We start from the raw sequence: 26202 nt of genomic DNA, 5'->3' as shown, positions 1-26202 counted from the left end.
AGAATACATATGCAGAATAGGCAGTCTTACTTTTATATCTTTATTAGTTTCACTCCATATGTTTCTATAGGTTATGTATTTTAAAGTATTGTAATATGTAGATTAGATAACCAACTTACTGACATATCAACCACAGCAACTAAAAGAAGTTCTCCTGTGGAAAAGGTTCCCATTCAAACATTTTGGGTTTTCAGTCTATAAGTGTCACGTAATTGGACCTCAGTTACACAAATGACCAAGTAAAAAATCATTAATATTTTTATAGGCTTCCTTACAGTTTCTCTCAACTTATGAGTTGGTTTATAATCAGGATTGTTGGGAAGAAAAAAACGGGCCAAATAATGTCTTTTTCAAATACCATTAAAAAAAATCAAACTAATTATTTGACAATATTCCACTAGTGCTACTCTTCTACACGTGAATTGTTGCATACTGACAAGAAGACACGGTAACCAAGTAAATAATGTTAAAAAAAGGGTCTTCTTATACCTTTGCCTCAGGTTGCTCAAAGAAATAGTCATTACAGGTATATTACCGGTTCCACTGAATTTACAAAAAATCTCTGGCAAGTTCCATAGGCCAGTATTTTATGACTTCACCCTCTAGAGCATAGGCTGTCGTGGTCCCTTGTTTAGTTTTCTGATGCATTTCTTTAAGGAGCAGATCCTCAAATGTGTTCTAAGGTATTTACAACCATGTATGTGTGCGTTCATGCATACCCACACCCAGATACTTTTGAAATTAAATGTCCTAGCAGCCTAAAGAAAAAACAAACAAAAAATAACCTCCTCAATCTTTTACATCCTCCATTAAGGATATTCTCTCCCCAGCCAGATTTCACAAGCATTTCCATTCCATCCTTCCCAGCACTCACAGTTTCCACAGCTACAAACACCGTTACCTAGAATAGAATGAATAAAGGATAATTATAATAATTGAAATGTACTACATTAAAATGTGTTTTATGGGAAGTAAAAAGCTATGCTAAAGTAGATGTATTGTTCCTTCATTGTCCCCTTTTTCCTTTGGAAGGAAGCAATTACTGTACCATTGCATTAAGAAGCCACCCCACACCTATACTTACACGGCATTAATAGCGTGTTCTCAATAATTCCATCAGCAGTATTGCAAATATTGAAATTGTGTATGGTGAAGTGTAATTGTGTACACCAATGTTTGTACCCAGCTGGTGAGGCTAAGTGTTCACACTGTGCCTCCAGGTACAAAGAAAAACAAGATTAACTATTATTCCTAAAGAAAAAGCCATTAAAAGCTATCACCAGAATAGCAATTAAACCATGGCTTTGAGCATGAAAACTTTAAACCTAAAATCTCAGAAGTGCTATACAAATAAATCCTATCTCAAACTCTCTATTATGTGAAATATGTCCTGGCCCTATTTTGCAGCAGTGGAACAGTTGAGACCCATCTATTGATTTTATTTAAATATTTTTATGACCCTTGGATGCTCAATTTGAGACCTCTATAACCATTGTATCTATGTAAACTCCTCTTCCTTCTGACTTTATGAAGATCCAGAATTGGGCATTAGAGCTACAGGTAAGGCTCCTGTTCCTGCTATACTGGCTAGTTGCCTCCAGAAAATGACCCTTGCTAACAGGGCTAGCTGGAAGACACAATTTACTAGTGTCAGCCTTCCCACTCTAATAGGCTTGCAGAGCTCTTCCACATCTAATAATTGCTCAGCAAAGATTTTCTAAAATTAAGATTTGTAATGGGAAACAGCCAGTGAGTTAATTTAGCAATTCCCATGCTACTTCTTGTCACTATGCTTGTCACAAGGGTTTGTTGGCAGCCTGCCCATTTCTATCGACATCTGCCACCTGCATATTCAGACAATGTTAAGGTGAAGCTGCTTGAATCACTTACCATCACAAGAAAAGCTATCAGCTATTCCAGCCTCCCACCAACAACTGTCTGATTGCTAGGAAGCTCTCTTAACCCACACAACTATGCCCCTAACCTGTAAAAATCTATTTTACTAACCCACCAGTGATTTTTGACTGTTACTTAAATGCATTACATACATGGAATGTCGAGTAAAAGAGCAAAGGCTAAGGAAACCATAATGATGACACTGTGTTCCTTGCCAAAAACCAGTAACTTGTAGTCTATTGCAGAGAGAATTGTTGATAGATTCCATAGCTGGCTTACTTATTTAAAAACAGGCTTTTAACTGTTGTTTTGAAACCTTAAGTTGATCATTGCACTGCATGAAGAAACAATTACAGCAGGTTTGAATAACCAGCAAATGTACTTCCTCCATCAGTGGTGAAAGGAGAAGCTGGGCTTTGTCTAACATAATTCTCATCAACTCAGTTTGTTTCCTGAAGCAATTAAGTGTTAGCCTGTACTGCACCTGTGCAAATGAGACCATCATGTTTGTCACAGTCTCTGTCATCGCATTCACAGAAATCACCCGAAATGTACCATTCCTGGGGTGAACAGATGCACTTTCCACAGTGGCAGGAGCCTGAAATCACAAAAAGTATTACTCACAGTCAAAGAGTACTCGCACATTCAAAGTAGAAAATAACAACCCAAGTCACACATATGCACGCATACGCACATGTGCATGTGCACAAAATTGCTGCCTAAGAGGCTGTTGCATAAAAGAAAATAATCAAGCTAAAAGCCTTTTGAATGAAAGGATTCTTTTCGCATGAGTATGATGGGATGTTACTACTAATAGCTTTGATCCTGCTATTTCAATTAATCAGGACTCACATTTTGAAGCTTTCTTTTGGTTTTAGAGACCTACAATCAGGGCTTCTCTCCCCAGTAACTTCTTTTTTTTTTTTTTTTTTTTGTACTAGCAAAGCTGAAATTGTCCCCAACCCATTGTTACTGAAGGCAGTAAAATCACACCCAGGAAGAAAATAGTCCTCCTCATCTAAAGCTTTTAGGGGTGAGTTCACAAAAGACCAGCAGTGCCCAAGACTAACATCTATAGACCCCCAAAATCCTCACCACCACAAATGAAGCTATGAAGCTTCTCCACCTCCCATGGACTTACTGAACATTTGCTCTAGGTCAGAAAGAGTTTGTGCACATAATGGCAATTGCCTCGTTCCTGCAGTGTGCCCTAACACACTTTGTTGGGACAAGCTGCTCTCCTTCTCCTCAAGGATGTCAGGCCACACCCTCACGGGCAAAGCAGGGACTGTGTGGTCAAATTCAGGTGATGCTATAACCCATGGAGCACCAGAAACCTCCCTTGAAAAGAAGACTCTGAGACATCCTTACTCTCAGGAGAAGGTTTGTGGCTCTGAATCGTGGGCAATGACAGGTGCCCCTGGACAACCATGTGTCAGGAAGCCTGAGAAGTGTGTGAGAGAGGCTTTTCTGCAACTAGAAATGCCACAAGGAGATGGTAATTCTTCCTGAATGATTCCAGCATTTGGCTGAAAAGACTTGGCTTTTACAGATCTCATCTTCAGCAGCCTGGCCCTATGCAGATTTCAGACATGTAAACAGTGAAGTGGGGATCTTAATAACTGCTAAGCAAAAATCCTTTTGTGGACCTAGCCCTAAGAAGGGGTAACAGCAGAAATCAATGTTAAAAAAAAATAAATTAAAAAAACCCAGATAAATTATAGCAAAAAATATATGCAACATGTTCAGGGGCTGAGTTAAAAAATCTCACCAAAGAAGCTGTTGACCTTTTACAGAAGATGCTTATAAATGAGTTAAATTCACTTGAAAATCCTAGCTTCCTGCAATATTTCCAGAATCATTCCATTAAAGAGTCACCAATGTGTTGAATGCAGTATTACAGAAAAAATACATAGAAGGAAGCTTGGTTATGTCAGAATATAACCTAAATAGAATTCATGGGTTACTCAACAGGGCCTGAGCCAAAGCCTATAAAATCGTGCTTTTCCATCTTCCCACTTCTTTCAATGACCTGTGAATAAAATCCGTAGTAATAATCCTAACACACTTGAAGAAAAAAAGTTGCATCTGTTGATAGCAACCAATTTTCCATTGCTTTTCCCATAAATACTGAAGCTTAATTCTTGAAAACTTCAGAAGAGCCTCAGCAGAGTATCTAATTTGTAATTAAATATGTAATTTAATGCTTATTTAAAATTCACAAAAATTAACTCATTGCCTAATTTTAGGGAAATGCTTTAACTTGTAACATATGGAACATGTAAATATATTCAGGAAGAGCTAGTGATTAGAACATTTGAGGATGGAAGTATTTGATTAAGCATCTACTTTCTTGTGTGGGTTCTGAGTATTGCTTACAGGGCCACTGGCATAGAAAATACTGACATTCCCTACAAGGATCAAAAATGCTGTCGTATAAGGAGACAGTGGAGGATAGCAGATATATCACAGGGTTGCTTTATAAGAGGTACACTAAGATATACTTGAGGGTAATTTAAACAAAATACCTCTGTTTATATAAACTGCAAGCTATTGACATCTGAAAACAATGAGGAATAGTATGAGGATTTTAGTGAAATTACAACAGTTATTAAGAGTCTTACACTGTAATAAGCCTGGAGTGATTCTGCATCAGCAAGCACTGATCCTGCTACTGAGGGATGCCCACAATGTTTAAAACTGTTTTGCAGAAGATACAGCAAATTTAACACCAAGTCAAGCAAGGAAGATAAGGCTCCAAAATGCAAAATCTGTTAGGGAAACGAATGTATCGAGACTTCTCCCTGAGCAGGGCATGCTGCTCTGGGAGGCTCATCAGTTTAATTGAGTCTAATGAGTTGCAGGGTGTTTCCTGGGATCCCAGCCAGATCCTCTCAGATGGGATTTGGCTCATTACCTTGCCCACATCCTGCACGGTCACAGTCACCATATACATCCCTATCTTTACTGCCAGGGAGGCAGCAGCATGGTGGGTGTTGCTGTTTTCCTTGGGAAGAGCTTTTGCTACAGGTGGCACAGTCAGCGAGCCAAGATTCTGAAAACAGCCTAGGAATGTGGATGCCCAGCTTTGCTTATATTAGCAGAGTGCAATTTTCTGATAGTGTTCAGCAGTTATCTGCTGAGAACCAGGACTCTTCACAGTCTATTAAAACCTATATACAGAAACTCAAGTTATCCTCAGTCCATTTTAGCACTTGCATATCATGGCTAGGTTTCCAACAAAAATGGGAAAACCATCATTAGTGCACAGGTCCAAAATTCCATTTTATTTGACCAGTAATAATTTTTATTTTTTTTTCCTCACTGTAATGAATCAGAAAGAAAAATTTGCCATTTTGGTTCCTGGATAGTGTTTCACTATGAACGGTGTTTTAAACTATGAACAGCCAGTAAGATGATTTCAAGATACATAACTTAGCATCAAGAATAGATTTGAAAAAAAAAAAAAAAAAGAAAGGAAAAAATGAAAAAAATAGCATAGCAGCAAAATTTATAATAATACAATATATATATTTTTTAATTAGACTGTCTTTGCCTGTGATTCCCATCATGCTCAGAGAAGAAGCAAGAGCTAGTAGCCTTCTTGGATGTTTACTGGCCACACACTACTGTAGATGTCTTATGGAGGCGATTTCTCTAATGTGTGCTCAGGGGCCAAAGAAATTTAATCCCCCCAAAAAAAAAAAAAAACAAAAAAAAAAACAAATCCCACCACTCTTTCTGTGTATGGATTTAGGGTCACAGAATGGGTCAGTTTGGAAAGGACAACACTAGAGCACCTTTCATTTAAAAAAAAAAAAAAAAAAGAAAGGAAAAAATGAAAAAAATAGCATAGCAGCAAAATTTATAATAATACAATATATATATTTTTTAATTAGACTGTCTTTGCCTGTGATTCCCATCATGCTCAGAGAAGAAGCAAGAGCTAGTAGCCTTCTTGGATGTTTACTGGCCACACACTACTGTAGATGTCTTATGGAGGCGATTTCTCTAATGTGTGCTTTGGAAAGGACAACACTAGAGCACCTTTCAGGCTGCTACACATTATAAAAGTGACCAGACCCCAAACCACACCCTGGCAGCATAGACAACAGAGGTTAAAAATCCTTGGTATCTCTGCAAATTCCTGATGGATTACCAGCTCCCAAAGCTTCAAAGTTAATGGTATCCTTGCAACACATGGGTAAAGCTAATTGTTCTCATAGTAAGACCCACAGGCTGGAATAAATAGCTCTCAGCCATCCTTACAAAAAATAACAAATAATATTAATATTTTAAAAATCAGTATCATTTTTCATGTTTATATATATACAGAATCTTACATAGCACATTTTATTGATAACAAGCATATTCCTTCACCTTCATGGTTTATATAAAAAAATCTCAGTAAGGCACACATTAAGAGAAAAAAGGTTAACCTCTGCAGTAAAACAGAGTAATTTCCATTTCTCATTTCTGTAACTCACTCACTCTTACACATACACTAATTTAAAGATAGTCCCATCTGGAAAAAATAGAGAAACAGTGCAACTTTCTCGTTTTTTATGACACTGCATCAACTGAGGGGGAAAAAGCCCCAAAACAAAATTAAATGGTGCAATAGGGAGAATTCTGATAGATGAAGCCTGGGCTAGAAACCCCATTTAAATTTCCTCTGCACTAAAATAAAAGTTACCAAAGGGAAAACTGGAAATCTGCCTAATGTAGAGGGTTCCTAACTGGTTTTCCAGCTGGCAGATTTCTTTCCTGTCTATGCAAGGAACATACAAATATAGGAAATGACACAGAGTCTGGATTGAGTGCATTTTAGCCTCCAACCAGTCTTTTTTTTTTTTTTTGTCTATTCTCTTTCAGACATATTATATACAAAAATAGGCAATTTGCACTACAGGGGAGCTAAAAAGCCCTCTTTCCATTAATGCAATTTCCTAGCCTGAAAGACTGCAAGGTAAGAACCTCAGAGAATAATTTCAGATAATTATCAAGATTTTCTAACTTTTATTCTTCCCTGTGGCAATTTTTTTTTAGAGAGGAACTGAAGCTGATGCAACCAGATGAATGAAAATTAGTAAATGAGAAAGTTTGTCGGATTCATTTGAGGGGGTTGCAGACATCTACTTTTCCCTTGCAGCTGTTTTGGGGAGCAGAGGGATTAAGGGTACCAAATTGCTTTTAAACACTTTCCTCCACTTGCTGTTGTCCAATATATTACATTTGCCATCTTCCCCACCGGAGTGTTAGTGCCCTTTTTCCCCAAAGTGGAAGGGCACTAACAGTTAGTTTATAATTTACAGCTGTTCCACACAGACCATCAGCTAAACACATCCAGGAAATAATATGCTACTAACAAATTGCATAGGAGAGCAACGCTGCTGAACGTGTACGGCTGGGGTGGGTGTCTGGCAAAATGGATGCAAGTGCATTACAGAGCATCCTTTAACAACCTTTTAATAATGAGTGTCTTTGAAAGAGAGGGTTACTGAACAACAACCCCCTGCCATGCACATTAGTCTTCCAGAACGTGATTATTTTCCTCTGTCAGGCACTGACACAGGGTAGCTCAGCTGCCAGATCTTACCCTTCCCGGAGCACAATATGCCATCCGCTGACTCGCAGAGACTTCTGCTCTCCTCCTCCGTCATGTTGCACTTCCTTGAGTGCTGGCACAACTTTCCAAACCACCCATCCTGGCAAATGCATCGGCCACATGAGCAGATACCATGGCCTGTAATGACACCAAGGTTGGTTATGAGCAAGACAAGCAGAAACCTGTCACTGTGGTCGCAGAAACCTGGGACTGTGGTCACAGCGTCAGACCTCTTCAGTATGAAGTGTGTGCTGTGGGATAGAAAGACTGATGGGTGGACAGCACAGCTTCCCACCAGGACGGCTTTCTCCAGTTCTCTCCTTCTTGTGTTAAAAGGGTGCCCGAATAATGTGCAGAAAACAAGTGAGAGATAGGTCAAAGAAACCCTAGAACGTGGGTGAGAAATAGACACGAGAAGCCATAATTCACATTTTAAAGAAGGGAGGGAAAAGATAAAATAGAATTTTTAAAAAACTACTCGTAAAAAAGTGAATAAAAAATTGAAAATATGTTGACTAATAAACTGAGTAGAAAATTTGGCCAGGAAGAAGGGAAAAGTGCAAAAAAATAGAGACAAGAATATAGGAATGGAGAATAGGAACAAAAGAAGTAAGAAATGTCTCCCAGACAGAATTACATTTTTCAGCTTTGAATAATTCTGCTTCAGAGATAATAATTCCTTAGCTAATTAGTTAGCAGGGAAGCAAACACATACCAGTGACTTTTGTCCTATCCTATCTTCTGTGTAGGGCAAGGGAGTAGAAGTGAAGGGACTGAGATAATTTGGGAGCATGGACTGGGAAGAAGGGAACAAGCAGTAGGAGTATCTGGGAAAGGATGGAGCTGTAGGATGTAGGGAAGCAAACCAGCAATTTAATTTTTCTGATTAGTGGATTTTTTTTTTTTTTTTTTTTTTTTTTTTTTTTTGTAAACTGAGAGGCAACACTCAGTGGAAAGTAGAGGCCAGAGGAGAGACAAACCTGGTAGTTTGCTGAAAGTGAAATTCATTCAAGTTTACTGATAGTCAAATACTTAACAAATTTTAATTACAAAAATACTGGAGCTCCAAAGTCTTGGAGATGTCATTTCCAGCATCTAAAAATTCAAAATAATTTTTGTATCCCAAACTCTGTATTGATCTTTGAGGTGTTTTTATCATATTACATTATTGATGTCTATTATATTTTGATCATATTTATCATATTCAAGGCTCAGTTAACAACTACACAGACTTATTATCACAGTATTTCCACCCACTTCTAAAAATTGATAACTAGCAATGACAAAAACTTGATGCTACTTGAATTTTTGTGTCAGACTGGGAAACAAGAACAACTATATGACAACCCAAAATATAAGAGGTAGAAAACAAGCATACGTACTTTCCCATATGCCCCTTCCAGATAGATGTCATGCAATTGACTATATGAACTATCTAAAATAAAACTTCTGTCAGAGTATATTTATTGACCTTATTTATTTCTAGCTAAGAACCAGCTTAAACACAGAGATTAGAATTCAGATTAGCTCAGCTAATTAAGAGCAAAATATGCCGCTGCTGGAAAATTATTTCTGAAGATACAAACCCCTCTACTCTTTTAGAAGTCAATAGTAAGAAATCCATGGCAATTTCACTGAGAAAATAATTTTATGGCATTTTTCTCACAGTCATTATGTTATGTGAGAAGAGTCTCATCAAGTCTGTAAATCCTTTACACAAGTCAAAAAAGGTAATGAATAATCTAGAAATTTGCAGCAAACAGAGCTTGCAGTTTACCACATAAAATTTGACATGCACTTTTCTGCAAAAGGAAATTTCTCTCCTCCTTTATGCCACATAAATCTTTAAAACATAAAGGATTCTTTTGTCTCAAATAATCCATTAAAAATTATATTTGTTCCTAGCTGACATCAGCTTGAGCAGCTGCAGCTTTTTGGATGCCTCATCCATTGAGGTGGCAAGTGTACAAGTGTTCAGCCCACTGCTTGTTAAATTGAAGCTATTTCATATGAGTGTGGTAGCCTGGGAACAACTGCTTTACATGGTCTAGTTCTGAATATCCTCCTTGCAAATCACAGAAGAAAGGTGTAATCTGAATAGTTAAATCAATATTTTATCATGTTAAGCAATTCATTTTGGCTGGAGTTCTTCAATTAGAGATTTTTCTTTACGCCTAACTATACAGATTACACATATATACTAGGAAGTGTTGATCTATCAATATTTCAGACCTAACAGAAAACAGTTAAAATCACAAACAAATTGCATTGTAAATGCTTATTCATAAAAAGCTATGTTAATGAACTTAAAATAATCAACAATGTTTTAAAAATTAATCTCAAAGAATAAGGACTTTGATGTGGGAGAGGCAAAGAAGACAAAAAAGACAGTGTCAAATACTCTGTCATTTTGCTTAGAATTATAACTCAAATAACCACAAGATTTAAATGTGAAACATGAATTCAGCAAAAAAGCAAGCTGCGGCAGATTACTAGCAGGGGGTCATTATAACCCAAATCAACCTGAACCAAACTGGGCACCATGATGAATTATTTCTTGCCATACCTGGAATTGAAATTGTGCTGTTGTAGGAAATGTTGGTTTAGGATTACTCATGCAGCTGTTGTTGGTGTTCCCCAAAAACCTCCACAATCATTTTGTAATACAAAAGGCACCACTACAGGGGAGCACCAGCACAGTGAAAAAGTGAAGTAACCATTACAGAGGAAGCTGGTTCTTATTTACAGGCTAACTATTACAAACAGATGATGTTCCTGAAGGGCAAACTGAGGCCAGACCCAAGCAAAATTTGGCACCTTAGGAACAGAAGTTTCTCAAACTAATACAATATAATGTATTTTAAATGGATGAAAAATAAAAAGTTTTAAAAGTGTAATAAGAATATGAAAAATTGCAGCATAACACAGGATCCCTGATATAGAACACCAAAGAAAATGAAACAAATATTTTTCTCTGTATTTAAATAGAAACAGGATTTCCATTTTTATTTTTGCTTCTAAATCGGAGGACTTTCCATTATATTATTAACAGAAGAGAATATTAAACCACATATATCTGCAAGAAATATTTCTAGGTGAGCAGGCTTCATTACCCTGCCCAAATATGCTAAACTAGCTGCTAAAAAATGTTTTTGGAAAACCGGTTTTTATTTTTTGTTTTTTACCGAATACCAGAAGACCAGAACAACTGCAGCTGGAGAAACCTAATATAAATGTGAATTAAAATATTGATTGTCTATTACATTTTCAAAGTAGGCCAGTTAGTCTTGTCTAAGTCTAATGAAGGTGGACTGTGGCTCCAGTTTGGGTAACACAACAGTCAGGAAGTTCAGTAGCAGCTTCAAGTGAAACACTGCAGCAAAAAGGGCCAATGTCATTCTCGCATCTACCTACCTAGAGAAAAATGAGGAGGAACAAAATTAGAGCATTGACGAGATGGTGTTATAGGCCGGCAACTCCGTGATATACACGTTTGAAGAGATTTTGGCAAAACTTGGAAGAGTACTAAAAAGTTCTGAGGAATTCAGAGGGTATGAGAACAGGTATTCTCAAACCACCAGAGAAAGACAAAGCAAGAGAGAAAACCTGACACAGACAAAATCATGTAAGAAATGAACCAGCATTTCAAACAAGGCTGATGACTATTGGAACAAACTTTCAAGTGATGTTGGTGTGGTCTACACATGTCTTAGGAGTTCTGAGAGCATGGCCTGCTCAGAGATAGGTTTTGCTGCACAAAGTGCAAGAATTCAACGTAGGGGAAGCATGGGAATAGTGTAATGGCTGTTCATAGCATAATAAAAGAGGTTCAACAGAAAAGCTCCTTTCAGATTCAAAAAATTAATACCTATTAATCAACTTAAATGTTAATTTACTAACTATTCCTTTACTGCTCATTTGAGCAGAAAGATTAAATTAAAATGCTTTTTTCAAACCTGAATCATATTTTATGCTATCTGCAAAGCTAAACAAACTTAGTTCTCTGTGCATCTGTGTAAAGTGTTGACTTTTCATACACCTACACAAATGTCTGTGTGACAAAGACATAAATCTGCAGTGCATTTAAAAAAAATTAGAAAAAAATTAAAATTAATTTAATTTCATACAGACTACGCAATGCTATTAGTTCCTGTACTAGCTGCAATCATCACTCTTGTATCTAATATGTACTGCTCGCTTCAAATTTATCTGTTTCTGCCCCTGGATTTGCCTCAGAACTAGGATGAAGCAGTTAAACACAAGGACACAGGCATTGAATCATTAACTTTCCTCTTAGAATTGTCAGAGTAAAACCTTAATTCACATTAGTTTTATTCCAGTTAGACTATGAGCTCTCCACTATTTAATACCATAATTTTCACCTTTGTTAGCACCAGTTTTACTCAGTAAATGTGTATGAACTGTTGGTTTGGTTTTCTGGATTTTTTTGTGGGTAGGTTTTTTTTTCCCCAGGAGAATGAATTGCATTTTTCAATAACAAATACCATAATAAAAATTCTCTATTATAAAGTAATATATATAGAGAGAGTATATCTACCTAGTATATTCACTATCTATACATAGCACTTAATTCTGCAGCAATTATATGTTCTTCAGTCTCCCCTATCAAAAGAATATGGTCCCTGGTCTAAAGACTTTTTGATGGAACAGATGAAATAGCTGTTGGATAGTATATAAACTTTTATTTTAACATGGTAGGAAACCTCAGAGAAATTAGAGGTTCAATTCAGATGCCCTGTGGCACTGGACATGCCCTGAGGCATCAAGGACATCCTCATGATGGCAGCAGCCAGACAGGCACTTCTGTGTCCTTGTGGAGCCAAGCTGGGGTCAGGCAAGGGTAGTCTTGGGAACTACAGGTGATAAAAAGTGCTTTAATTTAGGTGGCTGAAGACAGCTATATGTGCCATATAGTTGGAGAAGCCGTGGTAGTCTCAGGAGTCATATTTCTGAATTCTCAGACCAGCCAGTGCCAAAACCTGTCTTTGTTTGGGAGATTGACAGGTATCATTTTTCTTTCCTAATTTGTTTTTTACATATATTAGAGAGTTCTACAAATGTCTTATGTACTTCTGTGGATCAGCATTAGTGCAAGAAATGAGGAAATTATCTGACAGTAACTGTACCATAATTAGCTTTGCTTAATGAAGCATATCATTAATCATAGCTCTCTCATTTCTATGGTTATGGTCTTATTGGTCCTCATAAGAACATGTTATCTGAAAATATCATGCTTCTGCTCCACAGAACAGATGAAAAAAATAAATGTCATTCATGATTTGTGCAGCAAGGACCTAGAACTTCCATAAAAAGAAAGATTTTACATTTCCTGTTGTATATCTTATATTAAAAAAAAAAAAAAAAAAAAAAAAAAAAAAAAAAAAAGCAAAAAAGGCAGACCTTCCTTTGAATCCAATTATTTAGCCGGGCTGGATAGTAAGGAAAATTTTATATTCAAAGGAGCATGGCAATTAGGGGCAATTAGGGGCAGACTTTGAGAGGGAGATTTACCATTGTGCATCCTGGTGATGACTGTGGAATCCTAGAATCCATCACTGTAAGGATGTGATATGGAAGTTTATGTTTCAGTTTTAAAAGTTTAAATCATTGGTAAAATGGGAATTGTGGCTTAAGGTATATGGATGCCTTATAAACTCTATATTTTCCCTTGTTCACTGGCAATTCATAGAGAATAATGCTGGAAATCTTAATACTGGTGCAAATGATGCATGGATGACAATGTGTAAGTAAGTGCCAGAAGAAATCCCAGAATGAGGCCAAATAACCTGCACTAATAACCAACAACACATTCACAGGAGTAAACTAAGGAATGTATTATTTTGTCAAAATCAGAAGGTCTACACTCTCACAAAGTAACAATATGATGAATGTCATGATGACATGTTGGCAGAAGTGTGTGCGCTCAACAACAAAAGACGTCAATGCAGCCACAAAACATAACTTCTGTCATTCTTCATAACCCCAACAATAACAGCATGTCAGAAACTAAGAATGTCAAGAACTAAGAATGTCAAAAATCAGGAAGCACAGACAACAGGCACCAGACTTGCCTCAAGTTTACAGAGATAAAAGTAAGAAAACTCTGAGTCAAAAGGATCACCCTAACTTTTAGGTCCTGAATATACAAAAGATGTATTTAAAGACCAGTTTGTTATTGTCAGTTGAGAAGACATAAAAAGACCTACCGAAAACTTGATGGGTGGCATCTCTTGTCCATGTTCTGTGTCGCACACAAGGAACCCTGACCAAACTATTATGTGCAGACACTTTGATGCTTGTATTTGGGCATAAGAATGCAAGCAGATGAAATCAACAAAAGATGTGTCTGTGTGGTGAAAATTAATTTACTAGTGGATTTCCTAAAATACTAACTTCCCTTCCCATAAAATCTCAAGCAGGGTTTTTGCTGCACTGTTTTCTTATGCTTAGAGAAGAGAGAGAGAGTTGTGAAGGCAAATCTGAGTAAGGAGGGAAATAAAAATTACCCCAGTACTTGTTCCAAGAATAAGTCAACTCCTCCACTTCTAGAAGCCTTTTTAGTATAACCAGAATTTCAAACTAATGATAATTAAAGGGATTGATATTAACAAACAAAAAAGATAATCTGCACTTACTCTTTGATGTGGCATGACACAATTAGATTTCTGACAGTGTTAGGATTGCATTTTATTTTTATGTGCTCTGGCCAAAACAATTAGTGAAAAAGTCATCAAAATGGAATTGTTCACTTGAAAATAAAGAAATCAGACTTAAAGTATTCTACTGTCATAAGTGATAAAGAACAGGTTTACTGGAATGACCAGTCTTAGTTTTTTCTAAAGTGTTAAAGACAGTGCAAACATTTATGAATAACCATTAAAAGACCTTATTAAAGCTAATGTTCTTATTGATGGCCCACTATTTGAAGCACGGAATAATATATTGATGTAATAAAAAATGGGTACATCCATAGAAATACATAAGAGTCTTGTTATGAGTTACCTGTTACAAGTTTAAGCCTTTGCTAATGATCCTAGTTTTAATCAATTTTTTACTATTTTTGTTTGGTTTAGTTTCATTGCAGAGTTTTTAATCAGCATAATTCTACAGCAACTTGTGGTATGCAGAGGACCCCAAATATTTTGTTTTATTCCTTTAATGGCTGCTACTTGGCTGTGACAAGAACTCATAGCTAGGCCAATAATCACCCAGAGAACAAACTGAAGTGAATGGAATTAAGAGCATTATCAAATCCATTTCAAATTGATCTTTACTGTTCTGAGTTCCTGTCTGCTTGCCCTCAACCCTGAAGGAGAAAAAAATTGTAACAAACAGTTGGCCCAGTAAGATGGAGCAGCCAATGATGAAATCCCTGTAAAACATGAGTGGACACAGAAAGGAAACAAATACTGCTTGAAACCTTAGGACGTATCTGCAGCAAGCAGCTCAGCCATAACCTCAGAGGGCAGAGAGAAGTATGTCTCACCAGGTTACAGGATGAGTAAATATCAATCCTGGTGTAAAAAAGCAACACAGCATTGCCAAAGACTTGTGCTGGCAAACATGTGATTCCCTGGTCATGTGTGCGCACCAAAACCACTTCATGAAAGACTCAAAGAACCTAGCGAAGCCAAAGGGAATGCAATGTTGAATACTTCAGTGGATCAACACTGAAGAACACCTGGGAAAATCGTACGTAATCAAAAAACATGAACAGTAGGGAAAGGGCCATTAGGTAGAATACATCCATCTCAAAATGGCTGCAAGAGACACTTTCTCTAGTCTTAGCATATTAAGTCTATGTACAGAGGCACAGAAAAAGGAACATGAAGGAAAGACCTGGAAAATAGGTCAAGGAAGGTGAATCTCCCCCTCTGCTCCACTCTGCTGAGACCCACCTGGTGTACTGTGTCCAGCTCTGTGGTCTCTAGTACAAGGAAGTCTGTTGGAGCAGGTTCAGAGACTATCCCCAAAAATGATCAGAGGGATGGAGCATCCCTCTTATGAGGAATGGGTGAGAGCATTGAGGTTTTTTAGCCTGGAAAAGAGAAGGCTCTGGCGAGACCTTACTGTGACCTTCCAGTGTTATAAAGCGGGAGTATAAGAAAGACCGAGAGAGATTTTTTTACCAAGGTCTGTAGTGACAGAACAAGGGGTAATGGTTTTAAACTGAAAGATAACAGATTCAGATGGGACATAAGGAAGAGATTTTTTTTTTATGATTAGGTTGTTGAGACTTGCAACAGGTTGCCAAGAGCTGTGGATTCCCCACCCCTGAAAATGTTTAAGGCCAGGTTGGATGGGGCTCTGAGCAGCCTGGCCTTAGTGAAAGGTTCCCCACCCATGTCAGGGGTGGTTGGACTAGACGACCTTTAAAGGTCCCCTTCAACCCAAACTGTTTTGTGATTCCATAATTATATGAATCAATTTCTAATAGCAGAGTGCTGTGAAATCTATGCTGAGTCCTCCTGCAACCTCTGTCTTTGCAGAGACATTAAGTCTCTATTCTTGGTACTGCATTGATGGACAGCTGAATTTTTAAGCGAATGACTCACTACAATCATGCAGAAACATGGCCATGGCATCTCATTCAGTTGTACCCTAATTTATCATAGCTTTCACCTCGTGTCTTTCTATCGTTGCATGGACAGCTGGTCTGCAAAGCAAGCTATTAATCAGTCTCTGCTGGCTGGAGAAGGCCAGTAACAATTCTTATTCAAATTATTTAGGTTGTCATTCACATTTCTCATTTCAGCATGCATTTAACCTGAAAACACTGGTCTTCCTTCTTTGTGCTTACAGGCACCCAGTGCTCACTGTCAGACCCCACACAGTCCAGCTTATAATGCTCTGAAGACAGATTTACTAGCAAGGGCTTATGTCCTTACTGTGATTGCCTAGGCAGCAACAGTGGTAGAAAAATAGCTGTGAAAAGAGGACAAGGAAATATAAAAGAATAAGCAGTTCAGTGAGGTATTTCAGGAAGTTCAGGCTCAGACAGAAGCACAGACATACCCAAAAGAAAGAGAGGGAGATGTAATAATGTAAAACATGAGTAATATAAACAGAAGAGATATTTTTAGCATGGATGACGATGAAATTTATGTCCCAACTATTTAATATATAACAAATATGAAACCGATTATCAGTGCTTTTTTCAATGTCTATTATGCAAAATTAAATTTATTCTTTTTTCTATGCACTCATATTATTGAATTACTCTGAATGCTGTAAACTATTTTTATGGCTGGTTAGACATTCAAACCAAAATTTTCTATATATGTCTATATTCTGCATGGCAGACACCTTGAGCAAATATTCCCTGTAGTCAGAATTTTCCATGTACATGAGGAACATGAAGCAAAAAATTCTTTTTCCTACATAGAAATAAGGAACACAATACAATGTGCCATTGTTCATACCAACAACTTTGTTAACATTTAGAATCAAAGAGTCATTTTAAAAACGAAGCACATACAACCTAGAAACAGAGCATAAATGATAAATATTATTTGCCTGCTTATAAAATACCATGTGGTATGCATGCACTTACATATCCAAAACTACCTTGAAGTACTGCTAAACACCAACATACTTTACTGAAATATCACAATGTAAGGCTTTCACTGTCAACACTAAAATAAACCATCTGCATCTACAATTACTATGACACTGTCTATCAAGCATTTTACATTCTTTCATAACGTATTTTGCTACATTTTTAGAAAACAGGCATATCACTGTCAGTTGATTTAAAAGTTTTGCTGGTCATTAGTACCTTTAGGTTTATTACAACACCCCTCAATGAAGCACCACAACTAAACACAACGTAAGATTACCTAATGTTTTAGGTTTTTGTTTAAGACTCTGTATTCTTTAATGAATTCTGATGGAACTTAGGATATACTACAGCACTTCCATTTATATGCTAGCATTCCTGAAGTCTTAAAATAAATATTCTCGAACATGTTCAATACTTCTAGTACTTGTTTCTAACAAAAATCTGCCATATTATTATCAATCAATGATGTAAATAGTCTATGCTGACATTACTATAAAATCAAGGGGAACAAAAAGCTATATACTGTCAAAATTTAGTTCTGTTATGCTGTTAAATTCTGCTGTGTTATGTGATATTAAGTGAACACATACCCCCACAGACATCGCCATCTGCATTTTCACACTGTCGATCATCACATTCACAGTTTTTGCCATGAACTCTGTTGTCTCCTGGAGGGAAACAAGTGCATTGGCCACATTCACATCTCCCTGTAAGAATAAATAATTGTTAGAGTCATGATTTCAGTAAAGAAAAATAAATTTAATAAACCCCAAGTTTATGCTGCATCCTAACCCCTAAGACAAACTACAAGTCACACTGCATTAATTAAAATATAGCTCATAAACACAATTAAAAACAAACAAACAAACAAAAGCATAGCAAAACAAGACTATTTCTCCTCCATGGCAACCAGATGGAAAGTGTATCACTGTTATAATCTTAGTGGAAATGGCAACAATAAGCAATCACTGGCATTGCATGTTTTTCACATCTGAACTTAGCATAACTGTGCTGGCCTGTGCTTATCTGCATAATTAACCTCTATAGTTGATCTAAAATATTTAGCACATATCTCAGAAACACCAAGACAAATGTGATCAGAATTGAAGTCTATGCACAGAGCTATCTAAGATACTCTCTATTCATGTAGAAAAATAATTCTTCAAATACTCTGTCAAGCTTTTTGAAAGCAAAATCCCTGTAATTTTTCTTGTCTAGATCTGAGGAAATAAGCACAACCTCTGCCACAGTCTCCCCTTCCATCAATCTATTTACAGGAGAGCTCCCCAGAGCTTAAGGGCACAACAGATTTATCCAAGCTCCCACAGATCTTCACTCCAAAACCCTAAGAGCAGTGAGTACTAAATGGCCAGATGAGGAAAAAATTAATATCCAGGACAGTCCTGGATATCACTGCTCTACTGAATGCAACCCCCAAATTTATAGTATTGCTAGAAAGTAAAAAATACCATCCAAGTGCAGCCTTTTGTTATACAACCAGACAGTTCACAACAGACTGCACTAATTTATTCCAGCATTTGCTGAAATATTTTATTGAACAGGAAAAGACTGTTAACAAAAACCTCAGTAAAGGTTTTCTAACTGTAGGTGTCATGACAATAAAACCCTTTAGGGTAAGGTACTGATAAATGATTACTTACTTTCCCAACTTTTAATCTTAATTTTTTATATTTGTTTGTGGGGCTTTGGATTTATTTTTTTGTTTGGCTTTTTTTTTTCCTTTTTTAAAGAAAACACTCTGATTAAGTTGGAATAGGGAGAGATCTTTTTACTTATGGAAAAAAATTTCTAAACTCATTTTATAACTTCTATACTCTTCGTCTTCCCAAGCCTCAACATACATTGCACTTCTGACCTGACATTTTATGCACCAGGATTCAATCTAGAAGGACATAAAGGGCAAGAATTTTAGCAAAGACATACAAAAGAGAATTAGAGTAAATACTTCTTAATACCTTTATTATCTGCATAGTTTAAAAACTACGTTTCATTGTCAATTATATGAGGATACTTGTTTCAGAAAGAAACTTTTTATCAGAAGTGCATCTACTGCACCATGAAATAGAATTGTGCTTAGTAATCATGTCAAAATTTAAGATATGATTGTCTACAGAAAAAATTATGCTATTGGCCTGAATTCTCTAAGCTTTAATTATTTGTCAAGGACGGCCACATTAAAAGACGGGAAAAAAATCCTTAGTGCATAAACATACAGAAAATTTTATTGAGTCTTATTTGTCTCTTTTTATGCATTCACCTTAGGCAACCTGAACACTTTTGCAAAAGTGCCACATCAGCCTGTCCCAAGAAACAGTCAGGAACCTGTGGGCTGAGAGGCACCTGATAAACAGGACCCATCTGTTGTGGAGATTGTGACATAAACAAAAGAAGAATCTTCAGCAGTGGTATTCTGGCCAGCCATTGCTATAATAAGGATGCCTGAAGATGGTAAAATCATTTAAGCAAACTGCTTTGACTAGAGGAGTCTTTAGAGATGGAAAATCCTTGAGAGAAATGAGCAAAGGAAGGTCCTGTAATAAGGATATTGCATGTTCTGTAACTAAGCATTATCTTCTGTAATGCTTAATTTAATAAGTCAGAGTCCAGTGGCTGGTCCCTTGTGCTGCAGTGGGAACAGGCTCCTTTCAGTCCCTGTTGCAAGTAATATTTATTCATTTTAGTTAATGTGCAACAGTTTCACCAGCAGAAAAATGGAGGGAAGCCCATCCCTCGACAGATCGAGCACATTTTTGTCATGTAAGAGATACAAGATCAAAGGGATTTTAGGACCTACTTTCTTAATCTGTGATTTGTTTTTGTTGTTGTTGTTGTTTTGTGGGGTGGTTTTTTTTGTTGTTTTTTTTTTTTTTGCCTGGCTCTCACCTAAATTCCACCTAAATATGGTTTAGATCATCTGGCTGCAGACCTCATCAGAACTGAAAGTGTCTTAAAAATAGACAGAAACTTCACTCAGCAAGTGCCCTGGAAACGGATTTCTTTGAGCTATTTCTTTATTTTTAAATATTCAAAAATATTACTATAGTAGTTTATTGCACTGCTGCTGAAATTGATACTCAAATTATTAATTCCTTTACTTTTACAAATGTTACAAGATCAGCATGAAAAATAAATTTAATGATGTCACTAAATAACTGCCAATTTGTAGTGGCTATTAAAATATTTTGCCTCCAAAAGTAGTGAGATTTTAGTTAGATTATGTAAATAGAGCTCACTCTAAGGAGATAATTTAACAAAGAATTAAAGTCCTATTGCTTCTGAACAGCCAACTATATAGTTTGTATCTGCTGCTGAAATATCAGAAGCCACACCTTATTCTCTGATCTTCTCATAGCTATTGTGATAAAATACTTACCAAACAAATTCAATCATTTGAAAGTAATTTGAAGCTCACATTATACTGAAAAGGGATCAGCACTTTACTAAACATACCCCCTTGCACAGAATAATAGGTTTACCATAGCAACCTGACTATACAGGGAAAGCTGCTGCCATACATCCGAAATTTTCTTTAAATTCCAAGGCATACAGAAACAATTAAACATGGCATAACTATAATATTTTGCACCCTCTCAACCATCTGTGCAAGAGCTACACTTTATGAGTAAAAAGAAACCAGTTGACCTCAGACATTTTACAGCAAGTGGCTTCCACTGTTCCTTGCTAAACAGGGGGGGTAAATGTCATTATCAGATGGCTTCAGATGAAGGCAGCTTTATGATGGAAGTTATATGACATATTAGCATTGAAAATCTTAAGCTACTTACTGCAATGCAAGATGCTAAGAATAGAATAATTATACAAGACATTTATTTGCCTACAGTCTTAATATTTCCTCACACTTCTTCCTCCCATTGATGTCAATAGGAGTATTAACTTATCACTAATAATTGTTAGTGCTTGAAGAGTGACAAAAGATCAGCTTAGGTTGTTTTTTTTTTTGTTTGTTTTTAAAGGGAATTAAAGCGCCACATCTCATCAAAACACCAGTTCATTAGATAACTGACTCTAGAATTCTAAAGAAAAATGCCATAAGCGTTTTGCTTTTGATTTTAATCTCCATTTACTATAGAATTTTTTCATTCCTCATGTCCAACATTTATAAAACAGAACTAAACAGTTTCTAGATTTACATTAAACCTGTCCCCATGTAAATTGCTGTGACAATTAGCTGCTTGCATTCAAACAAATTTCCAGTTGCCTATATGGATTGACTGAAAGTCTCCTTTGTAGAGGTAATTTTAAAACTCTATGCTAGAAGTATATAATTTTTTTAATAAAGCATTTTTACCTTGTTTTTGCCAGCAAAGGAAGAGATAGTAATAGCTTTCAATGTAAAAACAAACACTGAATATAATAAGATATACTTCATTGTCTTTCCCTGCCTGTAACTCTATAGCATAAAGGATTTTTCTGTGCAGCATGACGAATTTTTATCTTCTAAATGAAAACAAATAAATAAAGCCTTTCTTCTGTTTATGTTTTTGGGGTTTTTTTTGTGCAAGGAAGACAGTGCCAAATTGCACTGAAACTGTGGTAAAAGCAAGTAAGGTTCATTTGGTATATAAAAAAAAAGGTGTTTCAGGCTACTGATAAATAGGAGGGAATCTGCCTTTAGTAAGGACTTTTCTGCCCCTTGGCTGTCCCAGGCTTAACATCTGAAAGCATTACCTATCAGAAATTGCAATTTCTTTTTTATCACGTAATCTCAGGCAACTTGAGCACATTCAGTAAAGCTGCTGTGTCTTTCTGCCAACAGAACTCATTTCATGCTGGATGTGAGCAAGATGATCTAAAACAATGTTCAGAAATAGCAAATCAGAGAAGGGGGATGGGAAGATTTGTACAGAAGATCACAAAGTTTCAGCGGACATATAAAGGGTAAGGGGAAGCAGATGTAGCTGAAAGAAGTAATAGCAGGTAGCAAATTCAAGTAAGGCAATAGAAAATCCACTGATGGAGTGGTGGAAGGAATCAAAGGGAGCAAACAGAACCACAGAATTGGAAAAAAAAAATGCAACACTTGCCAAAAATAGGGTGGTGCCTTGGTCAGTCTGAGGTGTTCACCGCAGCACACCCCAGCTGAGCTTGATCAATGTGGAGAAATTTAGACTTAAGAAGGAAACACCTACAGATTTCTTAGTGGCCATGCATTGTGTGTTTTGTACATCCTTCCAAAAATTGCCCGGAAGTAATTCCCATCTGGAATGGCTTTAAAAAGATATACACACATAAATATTGTACTCACTAGACAAAAAATAATCCTGCCTTATACATGAAAGGATCCTTGCGTTTTAAAATGCTGGCAATTCTTGGATCTGGTTCGTTGGGTGGTTTATGAGGTGTCAGAAAAAGGGAACCTTTGGAAACATCTTAAGTACATACAAAAGTATCCTTAGAACCTCTTTAAATGCATGAATGACTGACTGATCTCACTCAAAACAATGAAAATCTGGGGACTGTTAGGGGTTTGGGGTGAAGGATGTGTTTTTGTCAAGATAGTTTAAAAATTGCATCACAACTGGGTTTTCCACAAAATTTTCAAGAAACAAGCACCTTTTTTTCTGCAATGTATTATGAAAAATAAATTTATGCATTTATCTCCTCATACACAAGAAAAAACATTCAGCAGTTATTACAAGAACAACTACTTGTTTGGGTTTGGATTGAGAACTAGCTTTCTCTTTCTAAATCAGTATACAGAAAGTAAACAGGCCTTGAGTCTACTCATAAAAAGATTATTTGCAGCATGACTGACCCAAGACCTCAACTAAAGATATAAAAGCTCCAGAGAAGGGCTTAGCTGAATCATACCAACATAAAATGAAATGAAAATGGCTTTAATAAATCTAAAGTAATTTCCAAACATCAGAATTTTGTGCTTTTTTTTTTTTTTTCAAGAATTTTGTACACTAAAGTAAACTTTTAACAGGAAGTTCTGAGATTTTTATTTAAGTAACATGAACAGTAGGTGATGTATATAATTAGGTTAAATATCTGTATTTTTCTTAATCTTACTGGTCACCTCTCAGCTGCAATAACTGCATCAGCTACTACATTCAGAACTATCAACAGGTCTGAAATAAATGGATGTAAATGGATGCAAATATTTGGCCTAAGAAAAACAGCAGAAATTCACAAATTAAGAAAGGCTTTTGTTAAAACTGCCTGAGACTTTCCACTACGGTGTGTTTTTATCAAGTTATTCACTAGTACAAAGTACAATATTTCCCTTATATAATAGGTATAATGAGCGTATTTTCTTAGACATAAAAAGTATGTTTATTTTAATTTTTTAAAAATTGAATTGCTTTATGATGTGAAAGAATACCAAAGAAGGTCTGACAGTTTAGTTTGTTCTTAAGGGTATAAAACCTCAAAAGACAAAACCCCAAAACACAAAACCCCAAATAACCCTAAGATAAAAAGATCTCAAGAAATAAAAGTATGCTATCCCAAACAATGCAACTTCCACAACAGTGCAAGCAACTGTTGTTGCTGAACATCCAATATTGTAAAAGCAAATGTCATGCAAGAGCGACTTCAAACAGCTGAGACTTGTCCCTCAGCTTTAGAACACACAGGATGTATGACTGGAAGTCTGATTGCACTGTTGGCACATGGCACCTGAAGTAAAAGCTTTTTCTTTGTGACAGCTTAACAGTGAAATACTTCTTTAGATAATTTCACTCAACAGCACCACTTCACAGATTTAGCATCAGATAGTCTTTCAGAGCTCCTGCCAGTCAGCAATACTGATTTGTATCTTCTTTTCCATGCTGCCTTTCTTTTTATTCTACTTTTGGTTTTTCATTTTTTCCCCTCCCTCTCTGTAAACATTGTGGTAAGAAGTACTGCTGCACTGCTAGCCTCCTTTTCAGATTGTTAGCTTGACATCTGCTATCATCATCAAGCTGACATGTCTCCTCCATCTGCCTGCTCTGAGTACCCCTGCTTTGAGGATGCACTCTAAAGTTCCTTTTGTATTTCTGCACAGCTAACAGGGAACTTCTAGAGGAGTTCCAGGAGAGGAGTCATCCAGAACACCCCTGCCCAGTTTGTGGGAGCAGGATTTTAGCCATAGGCATCACTTTTCCTCATGACATCTTCCTCAGGTTCTCCCACTGGGGGTGCATCCTTGACAGTTCACTCCCTATATTAAGGGGACAAATAGGACTAGGAAGGCAATTACTTCTCTGTTCAAATGAAAGGTGATAGTCAAAGTCACCACACAGAGGAGAGATATGTGAAAAAGACAAGAAAGAAGGTGGCAAAACACTTTCTAAAGAAATGTGTTGTTAAGGCAGAGAGCAGCAGAAATTGAAGGGGAGGAGAAGGAATACATTGGGAAAAAAAGAGAAAAATAGACAGCATGGCAAATTTCAGTCCAAAGATGTACAAACCCTAGAATTCAGCAAGCCATCATCTGATTTTTAAGTTCCCTTCCTCTGTTCATGTCTTTTTCATTCTTTCCGCCCAAAATGTTTTCAAAAACTCAAACTGAAGAAAAAATACTGCAAAGAGATGCCACTAAATCAAGCAAATGATACAAAGTATTCTGTTAAAACTAACATCTCCATAGAACATTAAAAAAGAAGTTATGTTTGATTTAAAGGATTTGACCTGAGAATGCTTTCTCTTCATATTGACAACTATCAGGAAAAATAAGTCTCATTTCCTTTTTAGCCTATTCAGCTGCCTGATGCATAAGCTGCTACAAAATATTTTCTAGCAAAAGCCAAACATAATAAAGAGGTACAATCCCATAGTGAAAGATACATGAAACACAAGGCCACTGTTCAAGAAGCCGTGATGGCTTTTCAGCCATTTAGAGCTTCATACATTTGACTGCCTTATCATCCAGAGAATTGACTACTTACCCTTTTTTTTTTACATGATCTGTGATATAAAGAATCACAGCACTAATTCCATAGAGTTATTTAATTTGCAGATTAATTTACTAGAAAATGTCAACTTCTTTGTGTAAATTTAATCACCAAAATGTTAACCTTGTTCACTTCCTGCTGAAGCCTGTTGTTTATTAGATAGCAAAATTCAAGATATTTTAGGGTTGTAATAGAAGCCTATCTATTAAAACATTTAAACTCCTAAGTGGTCTGCTCTTTGAAGCTTTAGCTAAGATTAAAATGCTTAATAATGGTAAAACAAAAATATGAAAATATTCAACTGCATAGCAACCATCAATACTATTTGCAGATAACAGACTGCTAAATTCAGAAACCATGGCAACAAATGACATCACACGGTACCTACCTTATTGATTAGCTTTTACCTCAAGACTTTTTCCAGAAATGAAAGACATTTCCTAGCAACTGCATCATCTACTGAGTTGTTCCAAGCTAAAAGGCTCTTACCCTGACTCTTAAGCAAATTTTTCCTTTTTTGCTGCCAACTGGCCAGATTGTGCACTAGCCTCGTGTTACAAGGCTCTCTAATCTGTTGTAGAGACACTGCCTTATGGCTCTTAAAATCTTTGTCCCAAATTTAATGGCATCTGTGAAATAATGCTTTTTTCCCAGCACCCAAAAAGACCAGCTCTGTGGAAAAGTATCCAATACAGAACGAAGAAATAACAGCTTTTGAAGGAGTTTTGAATGAAGGAGTAACAGCTTTTTAAATGCAAATTTTATCTTCACAAAGTGACATAATCCTTCACTTTCCACTCTATGATTTGAAGTATTAGTAGTAAATTCTTCATTGCAAGTAACCCTGGGTTTGCAAATTTCAAGGAAAGTGCATAGCAATGACAAACCAGTGACCCAAGGGTTCTCTAAGGACCAGCCAGGCACATTATGTATCACTCTACAGGTGTGTACTTGTTTAAAGTCCTTTAAAGTAATTCCCTCTTTGCTCATCTGTCATGATAGAACCTCATGAGCAGCCAAGGACACTGGCAAGACTGAGTTGGATATAGGAGCCAGGTGTATTTGTACTCAGCCTCCTATACTCAGCCTTGCTAATTCCGAGGGCAAGAATACATGTTTACAGTGTGAATTAGCCCCAAAACTTCTAGAAAGATCACTGCCAAAGATGTGCTCCTGCCAAAACTTCTGTC

At 36.6% G+C, this 26202-nt stretch overlaps 1 protein-coding gene across 2 annotated transcripts in view; it reads right to left on the bottom strand.

The window, feature by feature from the left end:
• Positions 1–26: 26 nt before the first annotated feature.
• Positions 27–26202, bottom strand: part of ITGBL1 (integrin subunit beta like 1) — a 123819-nt gene continuing 97643 nt past the window's right edge. For both annotated transcript variants that reach the window (XM_041478289.1, XM_041478288.1), the window contains 4 exons: positions 17678–17794; positions 7496–7642; positions 2381–2494; positions 27–901 (listed from right to left, as the gene is read on the bottom strand). In XM_041478289.1, coding sequence (XP_041334223.1) covers positions 810–901; positions 2381–2494; positions 7496–7642; positions 17678–17794 — 470 coding nt within the window. In that variant the 3' untranslated portion in view covers positions 27–809. The remainder of the gene's footprint in view (positions 902–2380; positions 2495–7495; positions 7643–17677; positions 17795–26202) is intronic.

Source organism: Pyrgilauda ruficollis, unplaced genomic scaffold (assembly GCF_017590135.1).
Source record: "Pyrgilauda ruficollis isolate IOZ18807 unplaced genomic scaffold, ASM1759013v1 scaffold44, whole genome shotgun sequence".
Classification (NCBI taxonomy): Eukaryota; Metazoa; Chordata; class Aves; order Passeriformes; family Passeridae; genus Pyrgilauda; species Pyrgilauda ruficollis.
Note: the sequence above shows the minus strand (reverse complement) of the source record. Positions and strands in the feature narration are given on the sequence as shown.